Source organism: Scomber scombrus, chromosome 1 (assembly GCF_963691925.1).
Source record: "Scomber scombrus chromosome 1, fScoSco1.1, whole genome shotgun sequence".
Taxonomy (NCBI): Eukaryota; Metazoa; Chordata; class Actinopteri; order Scombriformes; family Scombridae; genus Scomber; species Scomber scombrus.
Window position 1 is genome coordinate 31,970,850 of NC_084970.1, and position 21,406 is coordinate 31,992,255.

The window sequence follows — 21,406 nt, forward strand, 5'->3', positions numbered from 1 at the left end:
ACAATAACAAAACATATTGTAACAAGGTAACATAATGAATTCAGACATTCTGATGGTACCAAAAGTCATATATGCATAACATGATATGGTTCATTATAGCACAAGGTTTTGCAAGAATGTGTTACAATATACAGTACATGTATATAATATGTATGTATGTATAAGTATGTGTAATAATGCAACAGAGCATATCTATCTTTAACAGTGCATTGTAACACACACAAAAGCCCCCATTAACATCACACCACAATTATATGCATCAGATATTGTACACACACCAACAACACATCATTGCACAACACACACAAAAAAGAACAAGATGAGAACATTGCAGTCTAGCTTAATTTCCAGATACAATTTACTCAAGAATACACTGGGGAAAAGCCACCAACCGGAATAGATAAACATGGATTAGAACTGTTTTAATTTGTTCTGTATACAGTGTGTGTGCTTCTTTTGTAAAGAGTTTGATTCCTCTTTAGATAGTTTGGTGTTTTCACCAATTCCCTCAGATAATGTCACTATTATCTCATGTGCCAGTGTGTTTTTTGTGAATGCTGCTCTCGAAATAATCCAAAAGAGATAACAGGATTTAATTTTTGTGGTCCGTCTGTTGCTGAGGAAAGCAATTAATGGAGAAGAATATGAAGGCTATAATTAAGAAAGCAAGCAAGTAATAGTTATCTAACTAGCTAGCAAGTAGTTACTGTAGCAGTGAAATTGAAAAACTAAATTAAAGCTACAGTGTAAAATCAACCAAGAAATTTAAATTAAACATAGCATATCTTGATTTAGTAGCAAGTCAAAGGTCTGACATCACACCTGGATTAACCTCTGTAACCTCTGTAGCTTCTGTAACTCAATGCTACTTCTTATTGAGCTCTCTTTTATTTTATCTGGTGTTTTCTATCCATATGCTAGGACACATTGGCATCCAAAACAAAGCTAAACAATGATAAAAAAGCTACAGTTTCCAGTTTCCATGATAATTTACTGGGATGGCGATGGATCTTATTTCTCCATAAATATAATATCAACCAACACTCTCTTCTAATGTAATGTTTCAACTTTTTAGCTGTAATCTGTGATGTCCAAAAGTGAAACTAACAGCAATCAATCTCATCTGTCCTGCTGTCATTATAGTTATAGTGGTGATGTTTAACCTCTGATAGTGCAGGGATTGTGGGTGATCATGTTCCTTAAAGACTCCTTAAAAAAAAAAAAAAATACACAATGATATTAGATTGTTTGTTATTTTTTTGTTTTAAATTGCCATTCTTATCTACACATATGGAGTGAACCACACAATATACTGTTGAGTAAGTGTGTGTCCAAGGATGGATTTAGACATTTTATTAGGCCTATTACTACTATAATTGTGATTATGAATTAGGTTTTCTTGTTTCTCTTGTTTGTTGTGGCTGCATGAACAGATACTTCTTATTACATGTAGATTTTGCCCAAACTCCCCATTGATACCCACATTGTAAGAGTGCACTTAGTCACTTCATTATACGAGGGCACTTTATAGATAAAAGGCTCTTATGGATCCATTTATCACCCAGCAGGACACCCTGAGAGAAGCACAAGCAGTTGCTCCATGTGCCAAACATGAATTAGCACCGACACAATAACAAACAAAGCGCTTATTCATTGGAAAAACACAACACACACTTTAAATGGAAGACCCTTAGAGAGGGCAAATGTTCACCAACACTGAATAATTACCCAATCTGTTGTTGAGGAAGAAAACAGGATTTCTAACACTTGAGTGTATTTTCATTGATCCATTAACATGCCCATTAGGATTTTTGAATCAAGTCTTTGATAGTATTGCAGTTGATTTGCATATAAAAGTTCAACTGAATTCTTCAAACGTCCCTCTCGCCAAAAAACATTTTTTTGCTAGAGGCAATTATACCCACATGTTCTGACATACATATACACCAACAAATAGACTTTTTGCTTTCTCATAACATTGTCCTAATCCGTCTCTCTGATTCTCATCCCCAGCGCTCTTTGCCATTTTCTGCATGGCCGTCACATACTCTTAGCCAAATTGCAGTTGTTGATATGGCTAACTGAATGGTACTGCTGCTCTCAGCTTTGAGCTGACTCCTTATTACAAAATGCTACTTTCTGTTTGGTTAACTCATGAGAGTCTGTTGGGCGAATACTGTGGAGGGGAAGAAATCCTGTTAAATTGTCATTCATACTTATTTCCCCTGCTGGTTTTTAGCCTAATACTGCATAGTGAGAGAAGTAAATGATATATATTTCACAGCTATATAAACTTGTCTGATTAATGGGTGACACAACATCCACGTACAGTATACATATTATGATACATACATTTATTGATGCTGTAAAGTCTCGACAAGCCATGTCATTAATGGCATATCTTAATCACATGCAAATCAGTGCTTTCACTAATCACATTGTATAAATTATATTTAAAGTCATGAATATGTTTGTTGAAAGCACAAACAAGGACATTAATGTCCAATTAGACTTGTGACTGATGTGAGCAATGGCTCTGTTTGACTGGCTTTCTGGAAATATGAGTTATGTGTCTGATTTTTATGTGATTATGTCTTTTACATTTCTGGCATAAGTTTTTTGTTTAGCAAAATGAGACCGAAAATGGTGCAGTCTATGTACTGGGCTCAGCTCATTCATGTTTTTTTCACTGCTACCATGGTCACCAATTTCAGACTTTTTCAAATCCTAGGGAGATTCATTGAAAATATGTGATTTGGATATCAAACACTCACCCCTTTGGACTTGAAAAGTGGGTCTGGAAAGTTTTTAAGTTGCTTCCTAGTGGAGTATTGATGCTGCAGTTTGCTTGGATTCACAACAGTTACAATTGATTCAAATGAGACTGCAGCATAATTCATCTCTCTGCCTTTGATTTGATGTTCCAACCTGAAAAATCACTAAATATGCCATTTCTGGTAGAGCTCTGGATCTATGAGGAGGTGTTATTATGTATTTACCTCTGTTGTGGGGAAGCTATGAGGGGTTCAACATGAGGACCACCACCAGAGAAACAGCTTAGGCAGCAGTAATACATTTTTCTATGCACATTATTTCCCTATGACTCTGGAGAACATTGGATCTATTGTAATTGCTGTGAATCCAGCTGCCATCCTTGACAAAGGAGTGTACCAGCCTTTTCAGAGCCACATGACAAGCCTACAGGGAGTGAGATTTAGATAACATGTACTTTTTTGTAGTGTTTCATTAATCTTAACACTTAAGGGAATGACTACCTACACATTCCATTTTAATTTGTGGCATACATCCCTGCTTTGTTTCCCAGAATGCATTTTGACACAGGGATATGTCAAAGGAATACGCATCGGAAAGAAATCCTCTGGTGTTAATAATATATCATAATTCTGTATTCTGGTCTGTTTTCAGCTCCCGTTGATGTAATAATTTGTGTCCGTGTTGCACATTTTTTTGTTGTTGTTGATGGATTTGCCCCTTCATGATTATTGAAAATCAACACAAAACTGCAGCTTTTAAAAATGGCACTGACTCAGAGGGACTGACACTAAAACCAAATCAAGCTGTCAGACTGCAGTATACCTCTCGACTGTATCTGGATGTGACATCATATGTCTGTTTGGTGAGTTGCTGCATGTTGCATGGCTTTTTTCTTTATCTTTGTATTGTCAGTGATACATCCTCGTAGAAAAATACTCCTCCTCCGCCTGAAGGCTGAAGTGTAAGATGCTGTTTTGTGCAAACAATTACACAGAACTAGCTCAATTAAATTAATCTCCATTAAGTCACACACGGAAGAGGTTTATTAATAGCAAAATGTTAATTATATTTTATAGTGGAGGTGGTATGGCCTACAGGTGACTGAATTAATGAGATAGAAATCACTAACTGAATGTGTAACACAAAGTTTGTCTTACTCAGAGAGAGAATAAGATATCACAAGGGCAAAGTTTTAGAGAAAAGACAATATGAGTTGCCTTTAAAGATGCTCTTGATAGTGTTGACTCTGTGTGGTAATGTGACATGAAGCTAATGCAGAGTAAAGTCTGACATATACATTACATGAGTCTGTGCATCACTTTCTTCAAGCATTGACTGAATGAAACCACTTTCTGAGGGAAATGTGTGGAAATCATACCTCTTCCCTTCAAAGTAAATGAATCAAAGTAGACTGCTGCTGACATTGCATTTTGAATTAAAGGTTAAGTGAAAGCAAAAGTGTGTCACTCAGCCATGCAGTCTTGTTCGCCACATCCATTACAACTTAACACAGGTGCATAGGCAAAAATAAAAGCAGTGTCTCGGATTTGTCGAGTGACATTTAGCTTGTCTGAGCTCCTGCTCTCAAGAAAGGCAAAATGTCATCAGTAATATGCTGAATCACTAAAAATCTTAATATAATGTCAGTGACAAGACTATAAACTGTGGTTAATTTTAAGGCTACAAAACTTCAATTTGTAGGTTGAAACTGTGCTAAAGTAAATGATTGGATGTATAGTGATGAGATTTAGTACAGTCATTCATCATCTCATGGATGAATCTGGACTTTAGTGATCAACAGGTTTTCCTTCTAGAGCCACCGTGAAGGTTTTTAGTGAAATGTCTTGACAACCATCGAATGGATTGCCATTTGGTGGCAGTGAAATAGTCACAAAATTGAATCTATAGAATTGTGTACATGGACAATAATTTCACTTTATTTTTTTCTGACAGTCAGCACAATTTTTAAACTAATGTATTTCAATTGGAAGTATGTTTTGTGCCTGCACCACATTTTTTTCTGTCATTCAGGACTGTGGAGCACAAAAGCGGTTTGTTTTGTTTAATCATGGGATTAATCATAAGATTGTATCCTTGTTTTTATTTCTCTATTTTAATTACATTAGTACAGGCAATGGTCAATGTCAATCTGGTGGGCAGACTGGAGGATCTGCTGACTGGTTTCTGCAGAACTCCATTCAATAATGTTGAGATTTAATATTGGTAAGTGAGCTGCCCACTTAAAACATGACAAAACCTGACAGTTTGACTAACTGACCGACTGAATGTGACAGTTTAACAACCAAAGCAGTGGGATTAAAATTAAAGTTTTTTTTTGTTTAGATTTTATCAACTGCTGAGTGAATTGGGCTAGCTAGTGTTGGCAGCTTTATTTCCGGCCTGTTTGCGATGATGCATCAGCTAGTTCCCTGATAAACTTTCACACAGTTCCATAGATACAAATTTAATTAGCTTGCAAGCTGTTTTATGTATTTTTCTCAGTAACTTTGGCAAAAGCAGGTGCTAACAGGCTAAGCTCACAGTTCACAGCTTAGCAGTGTTGCATTAGCAGTACTCCGGATGGAGGAGGTGTATGGTTTTCCACCCTGAGCGCAATCTCAGAGGAATATGAAAACTGTGTGAATTGGCTCTATTGAGTTGTGGGCAGACTTGACACATATTACTCCTGTTTTGGCCAGAATATCTGAAATAAACCAACATCTTTACTTTTTTATAATAGATATTCCAGAGCCAGTGTAATTATAAGTTCAGCTTTACTAGATATTTGATGAGATGATGATAAGAGATTTGATCGTTTTACAGCAAAACACAAATTAATTTCAACTATATTTTACCCATATTTGAAAGCACCCCCAGTTGTTGACTATAATCAGACCATAGCTGAGGTCAAGAGCTCTGTATAACAGTTGGTCCCATGTCTGTACTCCCTTTTGTTGCCAAATTATAAGCCTTCAAACATGGGCCAATATCAAGGTTGAAAGGTCAGTTTTTAAAAGCAGGATGAAAATATTAAGTGTGCTATTGACAAAGAAATTAAGTATGAAAATATGACGGTGACAAGAGCAACAATTAAATGTGACATGTGCATAAATAATTCAATTATGTAACAGTGGAGAGTGAGTGCAATGCACAATCCAGTCTCCAGTCCAGTTTGATTAAATACATTAAAGTGACAAGTGCAGTTATTAAGAGAGGATGTGAAATGTAAAGACAAGCTTGATAAGCCCGTCTTCATCCTGTTTATATGGCCATGGTACAAGAGTGTGATGCTTTATTGGATGACGTGGCTCAATATTATTGAGGAAGAAAGATGATTTCATATTAAATATCCTCAGCCACATACTCTTAGAAATATAAAATTAAATGAGAAACTTCCAATTTTACTATGACATGCTATAAATGCCTTTTCCTAACAGAGATAGTGGCATTCAGGGGATTCATTTCAGTAGTGTACGGTCCAAAAAGTGTGTGTGTATGTGTATATGGCCTTTTTATACTTCCTGCATACCGTGTATGCTGTCGACATGCATGTGGATGCGGACATTGTTTTATTCATAGTCATTTGCATGACTGATTTAATGAGACACAAATAAGACAAAAGTGCTAATTAATAGGATATTCACACTGTTGATGTGCCATCTTGGATTTTGAGGTCGGGGCCAGTGAGGTTTGTCTGACTTTCTGTGTTGGAAATCCAACTTCAGCGGGCGTTCCGGTTGAAATTTACGACCGTTTTTTTGGTCTTATTACTTATGTTAATACAGGTGTTTTTTTTCCAGCAATACACATACTGTGTTTAAACAGTGTTATTTCTACACAAAAGTAGCTTATTTGTGTCTGTTTGGGTGTGCAAATTCCGTTCAGCCAAATTCTGTGGCCCTTCCCTAATTGTGAATTATTGGGCAAGACTTGAGGTCGAGGTCCAGAACACTGGCTAAGTGTAGCGTCAGTTTATGCCTCTCACACAGAGCTGCAGGTAGTGTTAGCAAGCCTAATAAGAGATGGCAGGGAGGCGAAGTCGTGCTACTCAGAGAACCGTGGTTATGCAAAGATTAATTCCTCTTCTGTGGCAGTAAACACAACACATGGGCAAACCCATAACTGTGCTATACAGTATTCAGAGCTTAGCAAGATAAAACGGTAGTGCTGTGCGCTTATACTCTCCCCCCAGACACACACACACACACACACACACACACACACACACACACACACACACACACACACACACACACACACACACACACACACACACACACACACTGGACAGCCTCTCATAGTAAAGCCACTTGCTCAACTCAGCTACAATACAGAAACTACACATTTTGAGTGTTGGGTGTAGTTACCCTTACAGAGGAGAATTCAAAGCAGTGGCAAATACTGTACATCGCTTGTTAAAAAACATTGATGCTACAGGAGATCATTAATATACAGTGACATTGTAAATTGCCCACAATCTGTGAAAATATTGCAAATTAGTTCTGCTATGCAGTGTGAATGTTCTATCCATCATCAACATTACAGTTTTGTCACAGGATACACACGTTGCTGGTGTGCCTCTATTTTCGTCGTGAACTCTACCTCTTTTTGTCTTTTGTGGGCTAAAAGATGAGGGAGGGAGCATGACATAAACATCTAATAGCCGAAAAGGCTGACGGTTGCTTATGAATATCTCATTAAGTGTTGCGTGTGTGGGTTTCAAGCCGCATGCTGCAATCTCGAGCTGTGAAGGTGAGAAGACCACTGATTAGGCTTCTTGTAAGCCTGCTGGATACCATGTTAGAGCAGACACTCATACACCCATATATACATCACACAATGCTTAAGTCTATATGCTAGATTTTCAATGAGTATAAATATAACCAAGAATTACAATCAGTGGATCATGTAGGACACCAGAGATAAGAGACACTTGAAGAGGAAGCCTTTAAGGGAGTGACAATATTCAAAATTCCTGTGTAATTGAACACAGAAAGGAAAAAAAAAAATCTACAGTGGCTAGGCAGTAGACACGCAGAGGCTGAGGAGCTGGTATTTGAAGCAATGATAAGAATGTTTCAATTCAATGTATGCTCACCAATACAGGAGCTCCCATCAAGAAGGTAAGAGCCATTGTCATGGAAACCACTTCTGCATTCACAGTGGTACCAGCCGGGCAGGTTGACACAGCGGGAGTGGTTGTGGCACTCAATCAGGACCTCTGCACACTCATCAATATCTGAGGACACAAACACACATACAGTAGTTTTAGCTTCAGTCTAAGTGCCAGTTACCGACATGAACAATGAAACTTCGATTCATTTGAGTTGTTTGATTTATTCGCTTGCTCTTTCATCTGTGCCAGTTGAAGCAGCGGAGGTTGATCCAGTCAGAGCAAACTGCCACCACAACAGCAGAGCCGGGTCAGTGGCTGCCCACATTACACAGCCAATGTTTCTGCAGCCTCTCTGCTACAGTAGGGATCAAAGTCTTTTAGAAATCACAGCATTTGGTAGCTGAGTTGTTTCCTACGTGCACTTCTCTATTTCTTCTTTTCACTCATTCTGCCGTTCCTAGCCAGTTTGCTTTGTCTCATGCGAGCGGCGTGTATATACATGCCCAGCCCAGAGGCGTTAGGTCTTCACTCCTTCTCGAGAGAGTAAATCTCTCTCATCCATTATGTATGGTGTGAGCTCTGCTCCTCATCTGCAGCTCTCTCGCTTCTGGCTGTAAGACCCGACCTGCACACACACCCTGATGTTTACAACGTGACCTTCAGTCACACTTTCAATCACCTAAATGCAAACCGTAGCAAACAGGGCAAGGTGGCAAGGTACTGCTCATTAACTGTCATGTATCTGTGTATATCTGATACTCTCACTGGAAGAGGAAATCGTAATATCTCAAGCAAATCAACGAGAAAAACTGAAGTTTATAGCTCTGCCACTGTTTATTTTTCACAGAAGATTGTGGAGTATTATCAATTCAGTGGTGGACTTAGACAGTCTGAGGGGCAGGGGCAGATTAATATAAAGGGCATCTGATACAGTGGGCTCCCATCAGCAGAGACAATGATGCATGTTTATTACAAAGGCCACAATCACAATTAAGATGTTCAGAATATAAAGAAAACAAGCACTGCTGTTAAACATTTATTTTACAAACAGCTATGTAATATAATAATATGGAATGGTATTTTATATTAAATGCTTATTTCTCAAACACATTTGCAGTAAAAACAGTTTGAGAATTAGAGAATTAGCTGTTTTGAGCAGTCTTGTCAGGGAAGTGAAAGTTTTGAAAAGGCAATTAAAGGCAATGAAAACTGTTTAATTACCCTTTTGCTATTTTAGCTAATGTGGCAAACATCTCTATATGAAAATGCAACATTCAATGCAATTAAGTCATGATTCTGTTCACACCTGAGTGAAAATAGAAAGTTAACTATTAAAGATATTGCATAAACTCAAGTATAGGGGACATCAGACTACTAAATACCATGTAAAAGCTTTAATAACACTATGACCTTGACCTAATTATTTACAAAAAACCTAAAGGGGATGTGAGTGAGCAAACTAGTGAGCAGTAATAAAATCAACTGGATGAAATAAAGTAAGCTTCAACAGCCTACATAAAGGACACATTCATTTCTACCATAATGGCTAGTTTACTTCATAGTAAGGACATCTTAGAGAGCACAGTATCTCATGTGGTCACTGGAAGGTTTACTAGGGAACCCATACAGAACCTAAAGCTCACCCCATTACAGCAGCAATTCATAGGGCTCCGCATTACATTGTGTGTCACATATTCTTCCAATGAAAGGTTACTCATAAGGGCACGTCTTTTTTTTTTTTTTTACATAGAGAGGCACTCTATAGGGCATTTCATCTTGATCTACCCACAACTTGACAGCAATTACAAACACATTGGTATGTTTTCTCCTTTCATGTTTGTTTTACTGTGTGGGGCATCTGAGAGGGCATTATATCATGTTGGGGGTACCTGAGGGGGTACTTACACAGTACTTTTTTTTGTCTTAATCAGTATCGAGGGGTAGTTAAGTTATTTCATGAACAGGAATAACTTGACACAGTGACCGTATGCAGCATTTTAGGAGTCCTTTGTGGACCTTTGTAATACTTGGATGTATTAAGATTAATCTGCTAGTTTCGGAGCTGCTTCCTATCTTTGTGATAAACTAGACCAACATTTCCTGAATAGAAATCTTTTTACATTTCATATAAAGGAAGAGTACCCAAATTTTCGGACAAGTGTACAACTTATGGGACTATCCACTAATATAAAAGAGATGGAAAAGACTTGCATTTGCAGGCATAAGGTATGGTATTATGTACAGATTTAACTAATACACACAGTGGATGTTGTGAAAGCAGTGTCCATATGACATCATCATATTGTTTTCCCATCCATAGAAAATAACCAATCTGGCCTTTAACATTTTTGTGTTGCTCTAGTCCTGTTGTGAAAGTCACAGCTGACACCTTTGGCCCTACCTTAAGGAACACTCACACACATGTATACAGACACACATATTTATCTGTGTATAGATAAAATAACAGACTCAGGGTGAGCCGTTTAGCAGTGTGCATTGAGGTTGTGCTGTTTGCCTGGTGCACTGCAGGTAATAAGACATGACAGCTGTTTGGAGGGCTGCCCTCTGTCAGACGTACAGGTCAGAGATCCGGTCAGAGCTACACCAAAAGATTCCCTCTCTGACATCCCACTGAAACATACAAAGATTAGAGGTGACCGCTGGCTGAGAGCAGATAACCCTTCAACAAAAGAGCAGCACTGTGAGTGTGCGTGAGAGAGCATGTGTCCAAGTGCAAGAGCTGGTTATACTCCATGGTAGAGGTGCAATTCAGAGATTCAATGCAACATTAAGATTTAAAAACTGCCCTTAATTCAATTCAATGGGATTGATTTTAATATTCCCAATTTCTTAACTTATAAAAATGAATGCAACTGATTAAGTTAATATTTAAATGCAGGAAGTGTCAACACTATAGAAAGACACAAACCAAAGAGTGACTTTCAAACTTTTAACATTGATGCTGTTGATCTCTCAGTCCTAGATACATCCAGATTGAATGACATGTTTTTTTTTGCTCCCTACTGAACGTACAGGAATCAAAAGCCTGCTGATGTTGATAAAGACATTGCTGTTGTCCCAGATCCCTGACCCCTTTACTGTGCAGGTACTAAGACCAAATAGTATGAGTTGCTACTGCTGCAAGAAGGACATGGATCCTAAACCAGAGATATCACAGCTGTGAATTAATTTAACTCTAAGTCAGGACGGGTTAGAAGTTTACATCTGTTCAAATTATGTGCCATTTTATATTGTAATCTTTAGTGTTTTTTATAACAAATATTATACTGAGAAAGGAAATCTTATTACAGTATAAGCAGTATTGCATATTGGTGCAGTTTTGTACGTTTTTGTATTGTAGCGGTTTCTCTGTGAGGCTTTAAACATATCTTAATTGTAATTGTTTTAATTAAAAACTAAATGATGAGGTCAAAATCCCATCTAATGATACAAATAACATTAAAATATGGCTCAACTCAATTAAATCTTGTCATTGGCCCTTGGGAGAATACAGACAATAAACATAATAACAGGAATATAAGCTGCCTTACATCAGATAACATACAGTAATGAATTTACTGTCTTGCTGTCTGACTCTACATTCTCGCGTTCATAATCATTTATAAACAATAATTAATACATTGGCAAAACAATCATATTGTCTTTATCACATTCTATTTCTGTACTAACATTTCATGATTTGCAAAGCTGTTGGAGTTGTGTGCAAACACCGAGGTAGCAGAGAGTCTTTATTTAATCCTGCAGAAGAAGGCAGCAGTCATCACTCACCAGGGCTTCACGGTGAAGGCTAACACCTGCCAGCAGCTCTAATATATACAACATGTGCATACCACATTTCACTTATATAGCAGTCTGACTAATGAACCTGCACTATAAATGCCTCCTTTAAATCTTGCTGTCGCTGTAACTATTCAAATGAATTGTTTGTCACATGCATTTGCAAATAATGTATGTTAACTGCAAAAATGGATCAAAGCACAATGATATATCTTGAATGAAGGAAGATTTCTTATTAATTCTTTCATTTTCAAGTTGATGATATACAGTATATGCTATTCCTATACACAATATGTTTTCAGACTCCACATCCTGTTACTTCAGTATGTGGGAGTCTTAAATGCAAAATGCTTTATTTCCTGTTTTGCATAAATATATAAACATGTTTATGTTCCTTGTGAAGGAGGTTTTGTAAAGAGGAAAATAAATAATAATGCCCCGTCTGAACATCTACAGTACACAAACAACAGGCTACTGTGCTGCCAGCCTTCCTAATAACAATAATCCTGCCCTGCTCTTGAACACATCTCTCCATAATTTATGGAAAGTGTCTCATCCAAAGATGGTTTTCACTGCTTCTACATAACGTTACCACTTTAATTGTGTGGTACAAGATATGCTGCAATGTTTATTTCATCTTCCTAGAGAAATGATTATTTTCTTGTGTCTAAGAGTTCAAATTTTCAAAATGTATTTTTCTGCCTCTCACTGTTTCATCTCGCTCTGATTTTCATGAATTTTATGGTTTTAACAATGTAATGACATGTTATTGTTTTGACTCTCTTTTTTAGATCTAAGAAAATGACTTTGAAATGAAGCACTTATTTTCAGTTTTAAGGATGTTAGAGGGGGTTTAAACTCATATTAGCTCAGACTTTTTATACGCAGTCCACTAATTTGAGAACAATGAGCCCAAAATTACAGACAAGACAACCCGGGACATTTTATGGCCAAACAGTAGAATAATCTTGACTGAACTTGATCTTAATCAGCTGATCATGTGCTTTATTTGCTTAATTTAAAATGGCTAAACTAATTTGAACATATTTACATTTAGTATTTATGACTATTTATGGGTCATGCAATGGCAACTGTCGGTTGTGGCTACTTTCATGCATGACAAATGGGATACAAAGACATAAATCTGTATTGACTTTTTGTTATGCAGAGCAAAGTAACATATATAAGCTTGGATAGTAAAACACTGCTAATATGATACCTTCCTCCACTGCAGACTTTCTGGTTTTCTCTCTTCCCTTAAAGGTCAACACTGTCAAGTTGAACTCTGCACAAAAGCACCTCATAGAAAATTCCCTGATTGCAGTGATTCAATTAAAATGAACTGATTTTGATACAAAACTTCAATAATATACAGATACATATACATAACTGCTGGAGAGACTGAGATGTGAAAGCAAAGAGCTCCTGAAACCAGCAGGAAGTGACACTAGCTGCAAAACATCTCCTGGTTGTTTGACGAAATGACTTCAAATAATCACTGACTGTAAGGGATATTCTGCAAAATATAGGAAGAGATGACTTCACTTAGGTATATTTTAATGTATCCTATCGATGTACAATCAATTTAAAGTCATTTTGAATCAAATGTGCTGCAGTACAGAACCAACACAACAACAACACATTTCATTTGTGACTGCACCGCATCACCCAGGTCACCTCTGTGATATTTACACCCAGATTAAGTTTGAAATGTGTTCTAAATTTAAAAACCTTTCCAACCTTTTCCATCACCTTTCTATCATTCAACATACACCACTTGGCTCATTAGGGCTCACAGACCTTTAAATATCTCACTGCTTCACAGGCACCCGCCCACCCACCCGCCCCCACCCACACACACACACACACACACACACACACACACACACACACACACACACACACACGCACACACACACACACACACACACACTCAGCCTAATCTTAACCATAACCAATTCATGCCTACCCCTGACCTTAACCTAACCTCAATTCACGCCTTACCTCTACTTTTAACCAGTATGTCAGAAATGATGTTTTGCCTCATTAGGACCAGGGCTTTCATCCCCATGAGGACTTCTGGTCCTGACAAGGTCGGTGTTTATACTGGAAAAGGTCCCAAGGAAGTAACAAAAATGCACACACATACACTCTCTCTGTCTCGCTCTCTCGCTCACTCTCTCCCTCTCCGTTGTGTATAGTTTTGTTTTTCATTAACTTCAACAAACTCATTACCTTCCATATTAAGCAGCTTATGTTGAGCATCTTTGCATCAAGGTATTGGAATTAAGAGGAACAATAGCAACAGAATAAACTGTCACATACCATCATTGTCTGTTATGTACTGTTATTTCATCTCTGTACACTGTGCATTAAACATTAAGTGCTGTCAGAGATCCTTGCATATCAACTCTTCAGGCTTAAAAACACAGCCTTGGGTTTTTGGTATAAAGCTGTTCAGGGTTGGAAAGGGTTTCATGAGCCTGATGTGTGAAGAAAGTGTTACCATGTTTTAAATCAGCTGGAAGGTGTGCATTTCGTAACAACTTGCCTCTAAAGGGTGTTTATTTCAATCACAAAAAAGGAACAATCTCCCTGCTGTGTTTAGAGCCTAACCAATAATATGGCTGAAAATGCAGTTTACCCGGGGGGCAGTTTGGTGGGACTCGAGTTAAGGTCATGGGGCAATTAAAGCGAATCATTCTGCTGGGAACATGAATGTACTTTGAATTTGATGGCGATTTGCTTAGATTAACATACATCTTCAAGGTTAAGCTCTTCTGCTCATTTATTTGCACAGTTTTGTGCACAATATAGTGTAAGTACTGTAATGAATACAATGAATTTAGCTTTCAAATGTCATTTAAAAAAATGTATATATATATATATATATATATATTTTTTTTTTAAACCAGTTTTCCTGGTCCAAGTATGTTTCTTGCTTCTGTAACATGTACATTTACACTCTGGGGATCAATAAAGACTTATCTTAACATTTAGATTTGAAAATTTCCTGTAATAAAACTGATATTTGGGCCCAATGGTGACATGAGAGGGAAGGTCAGGGGTCACTGAAAACATAAAATTCATCCACTAGGGATGAATTTTTTTCCTCTTAGTCATTCGTTTTTGAGATAGCTTTTATAGTGCCAAATGTGTGACCCTATGGTGAAGCTGCACATTAGTCTTCCATTAGTCTCAAACAAGAATATACAGATTAACTTTTACAGCAATGTGACCAGTAGCTGTTACGACATCTCGCTCTGGACAAAGTGTTGGACAGACCAATGGCACTTTTTTATTGCTGAGCTGTTTAGATTATATTTTATCCCTTGAGTCAGGCTGTGTAGTTTTGAACAATCCTGAACAGCATGACAAACAATTCGATTAAAGGATCCACCTGTGCCAAGATGAGGAATGAGTAAGTAAAACACACTGAGGACCAAAATATATTCATCTGATATGAGCCCTGTTATAATTCAAAGCACCAAGTGTAAGCACAGACATATCTAATTCCACAAGGACTCTGAATGTCATTTTATGGAGAGCACATATTATTTAAAACCCATCCATCACCTGCCTAGTATGACCTTTTTATTTAGATGTGATAAAAGCTCATTTCATTCGCACACAGTCAATAATTCCTGTTGCTCAATAGTCTTACAGCTATTTTCTACCTGCAAGTGTTTGTATGAGTCATAGACTATAAAATAATAATGGACAAGGCCACATCACCCATTGGTTTGTGGACTGCTGTTGTGAACATGAATACATAAAGATAACTGAACAAAATGGAGGAGGCAGGGCTCTGTTGCTCAGTGGTGCATGAAGTCAAAAAAGTTTGACTTATTCCACATAGTTTCCACATCTGTGGGGCCTATAGAACAAACGTCTGCCATCTGAGCTGGCTACTTCAAATTTAACCCTCCAGCTAACCTGAATGGGGATAAAAAAATTCAACCATGAGACTCTTCTAGATTTTCCAAATATGATTGTATGGATCAAATTCTAATTGTGAAACAAGTCATTTTGTTGGGGTTTTGACGCTCAATAAAATGTATCTGCTGATTCAAAGATGTCTCTTTCACAATGTAAGTCTTTGGGGAAAAATCGTTTTGGGACCAATAGCATCATGTGATGTTGTAATTACAAAGTTTGGCCACTATGTCAAATTGGCGTCAAAGCTCAGTGCTCTTCCTGGGGGCTTTTGAAGCCCTGAGTTTGTAGTTTGAGCGTCACCATCTTGGTTTTTTCGGAGCCAGAAGTGACCATATTTGGACAAGAGGGAGGAGTTAACCCTAATGCTAGCTGCTAGATTGATTGGCACAGAGCAATTTACATTCTATGGTTAACTGTGATAATACTAATGTAAATTTGTTAGAAAAAAAACAACAAACCATTGGAATAAAATGTACTTACCAGATAAACTGAGCATCTGACTACTTAGAGGGTCTTTTTGTATAACCAAATGCTAAACTACACTTTTTTAGGCAACCAACATATTATGATTAAATTTCATGAACTGAAAACACACTAAAATAGCGACGGAATTGGCCATGAGAATTTGGGGTTACTCCATGGTTATGTTACCTAAACAACGTTGTTGCCATGGTGGCGACTTGTAAATACAAGGTAGCCATGCCCTACAGTGTACACTGCTTTGATTTCTATTTTAACTCTAAATGGGACCATAATTTACTAAATGAAAATCATGACATATTGAAGAAGACTTGAAGCAAGTGAGACCATAAATTCATTAGGAAACTGTTTACTGGGGGTATTAAATCAAGCGGGAAGTAGGGATATACGTTCAGACTTCTTTTTGGAGCCAGGGGAGTTGCCCCCTTGTGGCTATTAGAGGGAATGTCTTCACTTTTCAATTCAGTATGGGTATACGTGTATGTTTGTATGTGTAAACAGCCCTCCTTTCTCTTTGTCTCCAGCAATGAACTGGACAGGTGACCTTCCTGTGGTATAATGTACAATGTGAGTACACACACACACACACACACACACACACACACACACACACACACACACACACACACACACACACACACACACACACACACACACACACACACACACACACACACACACACCATCAATCTTTGTTACAGCCAGACAAAGGAAAGCAGCTAGACAACATTTCACATTTCCCTCTGTTTCCTTCCATTACAACGCAAACAAGAGCATCTAGTGCTTTCTGCAGGGCTTCCCTCCTACTCCATCTGTGGATGTTCCCAAAGGGGGATATATGAATACTATATGACAGCCCGAAGTATGAAGAGCTGTACATTTTTAGCTTAGCGAAGAAATGGGAATTAATACACATATAGTTAAAATAATCCCCAAGCTTTTTGGAGAATCCTCTGGCCGGTCGAGATTTACATAATTAAACTGATCTCAGCCCTACTGACCTACTGAAGCAACATCATGGTAAATGTCACATGGAGCATTTACAGTAATGTGTACTCACACACCGCAACCCGGGTTTGTGTTTGCGGCAACTTCATAGTCTGCAACACATAAATGTGCATAATACTAACAGCCTGTTGGATTAAAGGAGCAGTTTCAGTGACCACAATCCCCAGCCAAACACAACAGGAACGAATTCAACACTATCCATTTACCTCATGTAATTGAACCTGACAGAATGCCTCCTTGCAACAGTAACTAGAGTACAGAAAGAGCAGGAAGGCGGTTAGTTGTATACACAATATACGTATATGCTTGGACGGCATTAGATTACACAGGTGTTCTTTATCTCTCAGTGAGTGAATGTTTTTGAAGGATGAGATTACCAAGCATATATTTGGTATTTCACAGTTTTTTTTTAGACATGTAGGTTACACATAACTGTTGTTTCAATAGCAATTCAATTACCATATTTCACTGTGTAGCAACTCCTAAATAAATGTTATGCTATATATAATCACAAAGATTCTGTTAAAACAAAAGTTCAAGGACAACAAAATATGTTTGTTTGACCTGCAAATCACCAAATCTGTGCTTTTTGGAAAAACCAAAACGAAGAATGAATGTATCCCACAAAACATTACTTGCACAGCCTGATAGCCTATTAGTAGATGACATCAAACTCTATTGAAAATGAAGGCCATATCCTCTCAGCAGTCAAAACACTGAATGCATGCTCAGTGGCATCTGCCCAACATTAAGTTTGTTCTCTCCAGACACAGAAACCTGGAGGTGTTTCAAAATAAACATCTGCACATTATAATCTGAATAAATAGCATTGTAAAAAGAACCTAATTTACTCATCCATGTGGACGCATTTACAGATTCAGCCTGCCAATGCGCTCTTTGGACAGAGTTAGCTGTTTCCAGTCTTTATGCAAGGCTGAACTAACTTTGGCTGCTGACTCCAGCTTCATATTGATATATGAATGTCGCATCGAACTCCTGGCAAGAACGCACATAAGGATATTTCCCTAAAATGTTTAACTATTCCTTCAAGTGTAATAATATTTCAAACCAAACAATAAAACACTCAGTAAGAGGAACTGACAGAGACTGATGGCATCTCAGTTATTTTGGATTTTAATCTTGTTAGAAGTTGGTCTACCGCTACATTTAGATATTACTTTTAAATCTTGTCAGTTTTATACTTTGAATTGGATTGTGCTTAGTGATTTTGGCTGATCCTGAAACCTCCATTAAACACACAGAGGTAAAAAAAAACTTTCCCCATTCTGCTGCTATTCCTACTGTCTATATTCTGACTTGTGCTGAACAATCACAGCAAAATAAACTTGTAGCAACATTGTACAAAATGAGCCATCTTTAACCCAGCTACCCACTTTGCAGTAGCATTTTATGTAACTCGCATTGAGAAGTAGTATGAACTTCAAACTGTTCACTGTGAGTTGGTGTAAGAATAACACTAAGAAATACTTTATTAATCCCAAGGGAAATTCAAGTGTAAGGTCAGTTGTTTGAGTTTCTGATCCCTTAGAGTAAGCTAAAGCCTTTTCAGAAAATGAATCACGAGGATCCAGCAGTGGATCTTTGGCGGCTCTCAACCCATTGGAGAAAAAGGCCGGCAACCTAGATAAACGGATCAACATGGGAGAAGATGAAAAGATCAAATCTGTTTCCCATAGGCTTTATATTTAGATACTCTTAGCCTCCCATTGAGCTACAGTATACACCACAGTGGAGAGGAGTAAGCGGAGCACTGATATGTTTTATTACACAGTAGGCAAGGGCAGCAGAGGTGGAGATGGGGTGAAGGACTGAAAACAGAGACATATAGACTGGCAGAAGGAGTTTGACAGGTATAGATGCAGGCTGAGGTAAAAGCACAGAGAAGATCATGTCATGCACTATGGGGCGTAGAAGTTGCCTAACATGAGTAGTACATGGATGTATGCTCAGATGTAAACTTTACACTGATCAAACATTCTTCCGTAGCTTTTGTGAATGAAAGCCACACACAGGAAGAATGATATTTTGATGCCCAGAGACACAGAGAGATTTTGACATAGTGAGACAGAGTGATTTTGCACAGCATCACATCTGTAACAGCCTCAGGCAGCAGCCAGAGGGCAACAGGGAGGAGGCTCATTAGTGGAATGATGTGTTAGTCCATATTCTGCTTGCAGTGAGGGGAAAGGGGGACTGTTCTCTGTGCCTCATCTGCTCACAACCCTGTCTCCTAGAAATCATGTTTATGCTACTAAATTGTTCACTCAATTACACCGCAATGACAAATGTAATTGCTGCAAGAATTGTGTTCACAGGCAACATTTGTTTTGTCTTTCTTTCCAAATGAATAAAGCTTTATATTTATATGCTGGACTTAAGTTGAAGGAATGTAGTTGAGGTGGACAGCGGGCATACATAAGCTTAGTTATTGAGTTAGTTGGTGAAAGATATTGGTTTTGGTTAAATGTTAACATGTCATGTCTCTCTCTTCAAGTCACTGCAACCTTTTTTTCGGTATTTAATCAAGACCATGATCTTTTAAGACCATGATATTTCCCTAATGTTAACTATGTGCTGAGTGCCTTAACATAACCATAAAAAGAACAATAATGTTGTATCTGATTGCAAATATGGTACTAAAAGATCCAATATCGGTGGGTAAAAATACATACATTGTCATTGACCATGGTCAGTATCAATATTTTTGTGTCTTATATAAGTTATATACTATAAGTTATATTATGTCATTATGTCATCAGACAGTATAATTCCCTCAACATATTTACATTTACAAAGTACTCCTATATAAATGTAATTACTAGGAGAAAGGGCTGAAGTTTTCTTTGCATAATCTTCTCCTCCATTCACCAAAGTGACAAACAACAGAATCATTTTGTAAATGCAATGTGGTCTTTTTTTATTATTAGTCGTCAGATTTTGATCTGCAGCTACAAATATAAAATCTTTATCGAGATGCCACAGTGAAATGTTGTGTTTGGACATACAATTTTATTTGTAGAGAATAGCACTGAGGCATTAGATTGCCACATTAATTAATTAATTAATGTGAGGCTGTTTATTGCAATGATAATTAGTCATAGGTGATTGTCAGCTTTTATAAAATGCGTTCCATGCTGGTTGCTACTGATGACCTCTTAAAGGTTCAGACCTGAGAGTACTGTATGTCTAAATTAGTCTAAATAAAACTGTACTGTGAAAGAAAATTACTGTGTAACGGATGAAAATATAAATCTTACTAGTAATTAAGTTACCAAACCGTAATGTTTAGATCCAAACATAATTTATGACTACCCCTTTGTAAAATCAATAAAGAATTAATTACAAACAAGTGCATTCCTTGAAGTATTATCCACAGGCAACAGAGACACGAAACAGAAGCATGCAATCTTTCTCTGCTTTACATTAAGAGAATCCATCAGGGCTGATACTGTAGCAGTACCTGAAGTCTAAGTGGTTTTGGCTACATGCAAAGTAATTTATGTCACCAATAATGTGCACATGTATGTGTAACATGTTATCACACAGAAAACCACGGCAGCATGCTGTGAATAGCTGACCTGTGAATGTGGGCTCTATCGGAGCTTTGATCAGTTCTGTAAAATGAGACCTCAGGGACAGATGGTTTAATAACAGAGGAGAAGAGAGAAGAAAGGGAGGAAAAAAAGGAGAGGATAGAGTGAGGGGAAAAAACTGGAAAGGGAAATGAGAAAAAGGATGGAAAGAGAAGGGAGGGATGGAAGAGAAGATGAGGATGGAGGAGATGAAAGAAGGGAGGAAAGTGGAGAATTTGGGAGGGGAAACTGAGTAAAAAAGGTTATAAAAATGAAGTGGAGGAGGAGAATACACAGGAGAAAAAGGGTAAAGTAAGGCGTAGAAGAAAGAAGGGAGGAAAGGGGGTGAAGAGAGCAGACAGAAGGAAAGGAGGAGGAAAAGGGATGAGAAAAGGAGAGGAGAGTCAGGAACAGAAGAGGGAAAAGAGGAAAAGGAGAAGCAAACGCGAGGAAATAACATGTGAGAAATGAGAAGAGGAGAGGCAAATTAAGGCGTAAGGAAGAGGAAAGTAAGGGGGGGGGTTGGTTATGAAGAGAGGAAGAAAGGGGAAGAAAAGGCAGTGAGGAGAGACAGAGAGAAGAAACCAGGCAGGAAGGAGAAAAATAAGAAATAAAGGGGGTAGAGGAAAGAAAGGAGAGGTAAGATGTTGAGACGAAAGAAGGGAAGGAAAATGGAGGTGGAGATGAGAAGAAGGAG

The 21,406-nt window shown here is 37.8% G+C and overlaps 1 protein-coding gene across 1 annotated transcript in view; it reads right to left on the reverse strand.

The window, feature by feature from the left end:
• LOC133996859 (protein kinase C-binding protein NELL1-like) overlaps nt 1-21,406 on the reverse strand; it is a 251,799-nt gene that overhangs the window by 11,337 nt on the left and 219,056 nt on the right. The window contains exon 16 of the mRNA XM_062436724.1: nt 7,874-8,014. Within this exon, the coding sequence (XP_062292708.1) occupies nt 7,874-8,014 (141 nt within the window). The remainder of the gene's footprint in view (nt 1-7,873; nt 8,015-21,406) is intronic.